At 46.7% G+C, this 9,427-nt stretch overlaps 1 protein-coding gene across 1 annotated transcript; it reads right to left on the bottom strand.

Annotated features, from left to right (window-relative positions):
- Window positions 1-460: 460 nt before the first annotated feature.
- Window positions 461-886, bottom strand: LOC121169120 (late histone H2B.L4-like). The gene has a single exon (XM_040999577.1). The coding sequence runs from the start codon at window positions 884-886 to the stop codon at window positions 461-463; it is 426 nt and encodes a 141-aa protein (XP_040855511.1).
- Between the last annotated feature and the right edge of the window lie 8,541 nt (window positions 887-9,427).

The raw sequence follows: 9,427 nt of genomic DNA, 5'->3' as shown, positions 1-9,427 counted from the left end.
CTGGCGCGTGCAAGGCCAGGATGTTAGCCACTAGACTGCAGCGCCATACCCCAGGAAACCTAATTGTAGTACGCAATAAACTTAATTTATATGCAATAAAGCTGTCCATGATTTCACCTATGTACCACTGACTAAGCAGAGTATGAAACGCATGGAAGCAATGACTGGCTTTGGGACAAGGAGCTGTCTTAGAAGAACATATTTGACAGAAATGAGCATTGAATAAGGCGTTTAATAAGTGCACAATGCATACAGGTTCTCCCCATTCTCCTTGGAGGAGATGGTACCCATCATAGAGAATCTAGTAGAATTGATGAGGTAAGTCCGTGAAGACTGTCCACCAAGTGTGCCAGGCACGGTCTGTCCCAAACCCTGGGAGAGTCCCCCTGTGCAGCGCTGCAGGTCTTTCCCGCTGAGAGGGTGGCCATCGGGTGGGCAGGGACAGGCGGCCCGAGGCGGCTCACTTGCTGGAGATGAACTTAACGAGGGCCTTGTTGGCCTGGCTGTCTGCGTAGGTGTAGAGCTGAGTGGGCAGCACGAGGCGCATCCCACTTTGGATGTCTGTATAGGTCAGGGTGGAGCCCCTCTTGTTGCGGACCAGGCTGGCGGCCTCATCAGCGATGCGCTCAAACAGATCTCTCACGAAGCAGTCCAGGACGGCCTTGGCCTCCTTGGACAGGCTGAGGCCTGCGTGAATTTCCTTCAGAAGCTTCGGGAAATAGATGGCGAAGGTCGGCTGCTGGCTGGTGCCCAGGCGGCGGCGGCGGCGGCGGTGGCGAGGCCTGGGTTTCCTCTGTTTCCTGTCGGGTGAGGACGCCTTCTCAGGGTCCTGGCAGACCAGGGGTCCCTCAGCAGGCGAGGGAGAGCCCGAGCCCGGCTCAGCCATGGCGGAGGCAGTGGCTAGTGGCTGGGAAGCACAGAAATGCCGAGAGGCCCCAAGCCGGCGCTCTTGATATGGGCAGCTTGGCCTGACGTCACAAACTGCAAGTCTGTGACGTGGAGCTGCGTGGGCTTGGTCAGCTCTCCCGCGTGGACTCACACCAGCCACTCAGAGGAAGGCTTGCAAGTGGTCACCTTGGATCCAAGTGAGAAAGCCTCCCATAGGGGCTGGCACTCTCACGTGCTAGCTTCAACCCCCAGCCGTGACCCCAGCATTCCTTAGGGCAACGTTTCCACAAGCTGGGGTCAGGACAGGGCTAGTGCGCATGTGCTCTCCCTCTGTCTGTCATACTTCAGTGAAACAACATAGGTGGCTATCACCACCCAAAGAATTTGACTTGCTGGGAATCACACAAGGGCTCTTGAGCATACATTTGGCAGAGACGACCACTGTGTTGAGTGAGGGCTGGGTGATATCATTTGGCCCCAACCAATTCCTCACCATGGGCAGCTTCCAAGAGCTGATCCGGATGTGCCTTTAGTTTCCTGTCTCTGGATTAGTTCATCTAAGTCCCACTGCAAACCTGCGAATGCACTGGCCTGTTCTTCAAAGGCCAAACACACAAGCCCTTCCCTGTTAAAAATACCATGAGTGGCCACCCACTCCAACATGAACACCCACCCTCTGCGTGCAGGCGGGGTTTCTTGTCCAGGCCCGCCATTACACAGCTTCCCTGCTTACTTTGATGAACAGTATGAACCAGGCAAGTGTGCTGGCACACTGGTAGATTTCACACAAACTTGGCATTACTCAAGGCCAGAATGCCCGGAGCCTTGGGCTACTTTTCCCCCAGCAGTGTTGCACTTGTCTGGGTACAACGCAATCTAGGCAGTCGCCGATAGCTGAGGGAGAAGTTGAGCATTCAGAGTGAGATGTTGGAGAAGCCATTTCCAAGTGCTCCTGCACTGGTGTGAGCTTAATGGTTCTGATCAATCTGCTCACCCATTAGGAGCCTTTCCATCTAAGGCTAGGAGCTGCTCAGCAGCGCCCCCTGTGATTGGCTGTTCTGTCTCTGGGCAGAATACCTGTCCAGTCACATGTGAACTGAACAACTGGGGGGATGGGGAGGGGGAGGCGGAATGCTGGCAGGGATGCAGGTGGTGATTCAGGAGACACCAGGCCTGTTGTTTGGACTGAGGCAGATGTGGCTGGCCTTTTCAGAGTCCCTCCCATATAAAACATAGCATGCTGCTGAATGGCAAGATCAGTCCTTTCCCAGGGACCCACCTGGGTGACCTGCATGTCACTCCTGATGCCATCTCAGGTCCACTAGCACAAAAGGCCCCAGAAATTTGGAGCAGAAGTTGAAAAGGAGTTTTGCGGGATACCACAGAGTTCACACCAGACATGTCTAAGTTTTATTCAGGAGTCTTTATTAACCAAGCTTGCTGATTAGAGAGTATACTAGAAATAGCAACGCACGAGTCCATGTTGCAATGCAACCACTCATAATCCAACCAAACATCATCCAAAGTGGAACAAATGGCCATTATCCTTAAGTCCATCCAGTAAGCTGAAGAGCTATGTCCCAGCTTCCCCAAGGATATAAGTTACCCGAAGAGACATGCAATGAGTTACCTGGACACACTGGCAAAGCTGCAGACATTCACCTGGCTTCTCTGCCCACATTCCACTCCTGCTAGGCCTCACCTCTCCTGGAACTCCTGAGACTACACAAACCAGAAACAACAATACTATATCCATTATCCAATCTAAGTAGGAAACAAGGACCATGCTCGGGATATCAGCTGTCCTGGGCCAGCCAAGAGTCGAGGTGCAAGAGTGACGGCACGACCTGTCAAGAAAGAAAGAGAGAGCCCCCGATTCATGGGCCTTTTAAAGGGGCTTGTGAGGGGAGTGGCTACACAACAATGCAACACAGTGTCTTCTCATTTGATAGGTGAGTCATAGGCGGGCAGAAGTGAATAACTAAGTGTTGTTTGCTAAGGTGTAGATTAGTGCTTGTTGGGATGGGTAGGAACAGGAACTGGGCACCTAGACTAATTGGACTTATCTGCATTCAATATCCTGGCTAAATTAGGACATGGTGGGCTTGGTGGGAGTGGTTGAGGATGGAATTCCATTGCTGTTAGGACCCACCTTGAGGACAGAGGGTAGGGGACACAGCAACATTTCATTTGCCCAATGTCCATGGGTGCTGGCTATCACTGGCTGCACCCCATAACAATTATATAATTAAAAGCTATAATTTATAGTTATAAATTAATATAGTGTATTCTATGTGTATAATATATGATGATGTAGTTAATTGGCACAGCAGGAAATAGAAATGAGTAAAATCTTATATTAATGCCTTTTAAAATTCTACTTCTTTGTACCTTTTTAGAATAAATGTGGATATTTGTGTGGAAAAATTGGAAATACTTTGCCATTTTTTGTTCTAATTTTATATTTGATTTTGTTTGCATAGTTGGTTAGGGTGGACAGGATCGAGGTTTAGGAGAAAGTTGGTGAGGTCATTATTTCATTATTTTCTTTTCTTCTTGTATCTGGAGGAAGGGGAGAGATAAGGAGAGAAGCCACACCCACCCTCCCAGCTGCTTCTGGGAACCTGATGTCTTCCTAGAGTCTCCAATGTGAAACTTGCTCTGAGGGTTCTTGTCAATTGATTTTACTGTTTCTGAAATGCTGTCAATCCCTCCAGTCCAAGGATATGGATATCCTTCCAGGTTCTGTTGACTGACAGTCCACCTAGTGTCTCCATCTGCCCAGAAATTCGCTGTGAAGCTTGGCTGGACAGTTGACCAAATTGATCTGCCCTCTTTCCACTGTTATGGTACCAGATACCCTTTGAAGGGTTTAATCTATTACTGTTTCCTCCATGTGCATCTGGGTATGCAATCTACTGCTCCATCCAAGTTGTTGAGGAGGCCTAGCTCTAACATGTGCACTCCATAGTTAGACCACATATCCTGTGATTCTCCCTAAAGTTTGAGTTCAGAGACTGAAACATTGTCTGAAGCAATCCCATACTTTTGTGTATGCTTGCCAGTACAGGGTCCAGCTCTGTCCGTCATCCATATCAGCCAAAACACACAATGGTAGTTGCAATTTCTGAGTCAGTTCTGTGTCTAGCACTGTCTCTTATGTAAACCAGTGGATGTTGCAGCCCAGTTTAACCCTGCCTACCACACACTTGGCCCTCATGTACACCAGTGGGAGCGACAGCCTAGTTGGAGCGACACCCAATAACCCCCAACAGGCCTGCCCTAACTCTGGTTCTTGTGCTTGCCAGTTTGCACAGCAGACTGGTCCAGTCTCTCCCACATCCCATTCAGCTCTCTTACATATAAGTGGGCACTGAAGCTTAGCTCAACCCAAATTGAGCCTACTATTCAACCCACACTCATGCTGGTGAATGTCATTGCCTGTCTATCCAGGCCTGTCCCCAGGAACGCCACTCATGATCACCAGTGTGCATTGCAGTCCATCAGAGAGATGCCTACAGTTTCGTTACTAGGCCCATTTTCAGCCCCAATCTTGCCTTTTTCTGGTGGTTGTGCAGTCTGCCTTGGCAGGATTTGCCCCCAGGTCACACACTTGCCATATGATGCTGCAGCAAAGCCCAACCATCCTGTGCTTACTCTGGGTTATGTGTGTACCACTGGGTACCATAGGTAAATGCAGCCTGGTTCAATTCCTAGTTTGTAGCCCTACCCAGCCTGGTCTGCCCTCAGTCCCAGTTTTCACATTCACCAGAGGGAGCCCATGCTGCCCCCTGCCGGAATTGCTCCCCCTTCCCCCCGCCCCCCGGCCGCAGGTCTCAGTGTGCTGGTGGTTGGTGTGGCCCAGTGTGGCATGGCCTGCCTCATCTCAGCATTTGCCAGTAGATACTGAAGCCTGGCCTGGCCCTGCCAGCCCTCAGTTGTAGTTCATGCTAGTGAGTACTATAACCTAGACCAGTCCAGCCAGGCCCAGTCCAGGTCCTAATATGAACTAGCTGGTATTGTGGCCCAACCTGGTCTATGTTGTACTACATCCTGTTTCTCCCATGTGCCAGTGGGTGTTAAGAATTAGTCCAGCCCAGCCTGTCCCCAGACCTAACCCACACAGACGCTGACTGATACTGAAACCTAGCCTGGTCTGGACTGCTCTCAGCCTTGTTTCCTATACTCACCTGTAGGGACTGCATCCTGATGGAGGGATTCCCCAAGCTCCTCTATTAAGTCTCCTCCCAGTTGCTGATCATTTGCACACTGGTGGGTCCTTGGCCCAGCTTGACTTAGTCCACCTGACCCTCACTCCCAATTCTTGCTGGCAGGTGCTACAGCCTAGCCCTGCCCAGTCTGCTCCAATCACTGGTTCACGCAAATTGGTAGGTGTGATAACCCAGTTTGGCATGACCTGTACCCTAGACTGGCTTCTGCACTTTCCAGTTAGCCTGGTAAGGTTGGCCTGGCCCTGCCTGGTCCACCCTCCTCCAGAACCAACACACACACTTGCTGAAAGATGGAGCTACCTTTTCTGCTCTGACAAACACCCAGCCCTGACTCATGTGCTCACTCACCCGTGGGAGTGAAAGCCCAACAGGGGAGTTTCCCAAGTTCCCCAAAGAGGCGCACTCCCAGAGCCATATCTCAGATGTGTCACCAGATCCTAAAATAATCTGTCCCCTTCATTCTGGCCCAGCCTACCCCATACACACTCCTCAGGTGCCTACCCCATACACACTCCTCAGGTGCATCAGCACATGCTGCAGCCTGGGTCAGCCTGGTCCATACCCAACCACATCACCCATGAATGTTTGAAGGTTGTATGGTCATGCCTAGCTTGGCCCATCACCACCCCTCAACTCTTAAGCAAATCATCAGAAATTGCAGTTCCACAGGAGTGGGCTCATATATACCCCCATAGAATTTGCCTCCAGACCTGGTTCTCTCTCATGCTTATTGGTGTCATCCCCAAGCCTAGCATTACCAGTCTCCTGTTCCAAATCTCATTGGCGGGTACTGTGATCTAGCCCTGCCAGCTTGGCTCCCAGCAGTATCTATAGTGTGGGTTCATGAACAGTAGTCAGCTGCAATTCATGCTCATTATCCCAGCCCGTATCTCCCATGTAGGATTGTGCACCTGTCTGATCCACAAAAGTCCCGTGGCTTTCCCCTTTACCCTTCTCCTCACCTCCACCCAGAGTCAAGCATGTGAGGAAATACCCAGGTTTACTTCACCTGCCTGGACGTGAGCCCCCAGGTCCCTAAATGCCCCTGCTGGCACCATCCCCAAACCCCTCACCCCTGCAAAGCTACACCACCAGTCCCCTTGAGTTGGGAGCAGGCAGCCTGCTGTGTGGCAACCCGATAGAAGCAGCTCTCAAGTGTTTCACTATTAAAAATTTTAGATTTTCTCAGACTAATCAGAAAAGTAACAAAAATTAAAGTTCTTCTTCCATAAAACATTTGAAATATAAATAAAATATGCTGAATACAGGATCCAAATAATATTATATTGCAGTCAGTTAAGTATGCTGGTATTGGGTCCTCCAAGATGGCTCAGTGGCTAAATCCCTGTCTTACATGCACAGGTACCCAAATGGGCACTGCTTCACATTCTGGCTGCTCCGCTTCTCATCCAGCTCCCTGCTTGTTCCTTGGGAAAGCAGTAGAATATTATCCAAAGCCTTGGGATCTCACAACCACATGGGAGACCCAAAGAAGCTCCTGGTTTTGGATTGGCTCAGCTCTGGCCATTGTAGCACCTTGCATGTGAACCAGCAGACAGAAGTTCTGTCTCTCCTTCTGTCTGTAAACCTGACTATACAATAAAAATAAATAAATCATTCTTTCTTTAAAAAGTATGCTGATATTTGTCACATTTTAAGATAATTATAATAACATCACATAACTAAAAATCATTATATGAGTCCTCTTTAATTTGGTGAGGGAAATGCGTTTTTAAGTATGACTCAAAATCTAAAGGCATTATAAGAAAATATAAATTAATTTGGCAATATGGAAATCAAATACATGAGAAAAAGTTTTATAAACAAAGCCCATGGATACACTAGAATAAAATATAAGCATATATGACAGATAAAAGGCTTCTGTTAATCATTTTTTATTTGAAAGGCAGAATTACAGTGAGAAGGAGAGACACAGAGAGAAAGATATTCCATCCATTGGTTCACTGCCCAAATCGCTGCAAAGGCTGAACCTGAGCTGATCTTAAGTCCAGAGCCAGGAGCCTCTTTTGGTCTTTCATATGGGTGCAATGTCCCAAAGACTAGCCATCTCCATTGCTTTCCCAGGCCACGAGCAGGGAGCTGGATAGGAAGTAGAGTATCTGGGAATGAACTGGAGCCCATGTGGCTGTTGGCATTTGAAGGTAGAGGATTTGCCTGTTGAGCCATGGTGCTGCCTAAAGATAAAGAGCTTCCAATGTTAATGTGAAGAATTCTTTTTTTTTTTTACAGTTCTTTTTTTTTATTATTAACATTGTATTATGTGAAACAGTTTTATAAGCACTGGGGAGTCCCCCCACCCCTCCCACACCCCTCCTCCCATAGTGGATTGCTCCATCTTGCTGCATAACCACAGTTCAAGTTCAGTTGAAATTCCTTCATTGTGAGCATTTACCTAGCATAAAGTTCAGCGTCTTATTGTCCAGATAAGTTCCGTGGCCTCTTGGGGAGACCTTCTCTGGTCTGAAGGTAGAGCTAACAGAGTAAAGTTCCGGTCCCCCAACAAAACATCAGCGTCAATATACAATGTTATGGGATTAATTGGTATAGTGTTGAGTGAACAATATGTTAAAAAAAAAAAAAGTTCAATTCTTCCACACCTCTGGGTTTAGACAGTATCAGTGACAGGGAAACAACTGAAAATCAGGGTCAGCAATAATGACTCAATTGGCTAATTCTCCACCTTCAAGTGCTGAGATCCCATATGGACCACTAGTTTGTGTCCCAGCTGCCCCACTGTAACTTTGTTACAGTTTTTGACTTCAGCAGCACAAAATCAAGTTTACTTGGTTGGAGTCAAAGTAAGAGCAGACCTTATTACGTTGTAGGATTCCAGAAGAATTTGTTTCTATTTCCTTGCTTTTTGAAATGTTTTTCCTTTTTTCTTTTTTATCTTGTGGTGGCATGTGCATTCCTTGGGTCAGGATGCCTTCCTCACATCACTTCAATCTTTTGCTCCCATCATCTCATCTACTACAATTCATTCTGTTCTTTCATCTCACCTAAAGAACCCTGTGATTACATTGCCTCCAACTGGGAAAATACAGAATCATTTCACATCAGAGAATTTTTATGTAATCAGATTTGTTATGATACTTTTTACATATTGAGACTACAGTTACAAGTTTCTAACATTTCACTGACATCACTCTATCCTGATAAGCTGCAATATAGTATGTGTCAGGAATCATAGGAGCATAAGCAAAGAGTTTGTGAGGTAACTTGAGTGGAGAAATCTTATTAGAATAATTTCTGGGTTTTTTTTTTTTTTAGAGGAATGAGAGTTATTCAGGAAAAACAAAGGCAATATGCTTATACTTTAACAATTTTCTTAATACTTACTCATTTTATTTACTAACCTAATCTTACAGATTTTCATATAAATGTCATATTTCATTGGTAATGTGTTTTTTTTTAAGATTTATTTTTATTATTTTTTATTGGAAAGGCGGATATACAGAGAGGAGAGACAGAGAGGAAGATCTTCCGATCCGATGATTCACTCCCCAAGTGAGCCGCAACGGCCGATACTATGCCAATCCGAAGCCAGGAGCCTCCTCCAGGTCTCCCATGCGGGTGCAGGTTCCCAAAGCTTTGGGCCGTCCTCGACTGCTTTCCCAGGCCACAGGCAGGGAGCTGGAAGGGAAGCGGGGCTGCCGGGATTAGAATCGGCACCTATATGGGATCCCGGGCGTGCAAGGCGAGGACCTTAACCACTGCGCCACCGCGCCGGGCCCATTGGTAATGTGTTTTAAGAACCCATTCTTTTCTTTGAGCTGCAACAACATTCATGGGTTAACTTACCAACATTTCATTCTAAGTCAATATTCCATGCTCTTGAAAATTTGCCTCATATTAAGTTTTTTTCTGATTAAGTTGCAACAAATGGCTGTTTAACTAATGTTTCTAAATTAACCATAAATGCTTTCTTATTAGAGCAGTAGCTCGGTATACATTTCATATACTTAACACTTGCCGTAAAGTAAGCACAATAAGGTCAGCCAGATAATTACTAGCCTTGTCACATATGTCAGCTCTACAATTATCCTTAATTAACTAAAACCTTGATGCAATCACCAGAGGTAATCAACAGTAATCATTTTGAACTGTTCTACTTTGACTCACCCAAAAGTGGACTATTGAAATACTTTTTGATTTTGAGCAAGTAAAAAAGAAAATCAGTCTGGAAATGCCATTTAATAATTAATTGTGTAAAAGTTCTCAAGATCTTTCAATTTTTCCTAGCAGTTAACACTCCAGAACACCAAAGTGACTATGATGTATAGGGT

This window comes from Ochotona curzoniae, unplaced genomic scaffold (assembly GCF_017591425.1).
Source record: "Ochotona curzoniae isolate NIBS_2020 unplaced genomic scaffold, NIBS_Ocur_1.0 scaffold_1852, whole genome shotgun sequence".
NCBI lineage: Eukaryota > Metazoa > Chordata > Mammalia > Lagomorpha > Ochotonidae > Ochotona > Ochotona curzoniae.
Note: the sequence above shows the minus strand (reverse complement) of the source record. Positions and strands in the feature narration are given on the sequence as shown.

What these genes read in the sequence shown, in the direction of transcription:
- LOC121169120 (XM_040999577.1), bottom strand. Translation starts at nt 886, where the DNA reads ATGGCTGAGCCGGGCTCGGGCTCTCCCTCGCCTGCTGAGGGACCCCTG.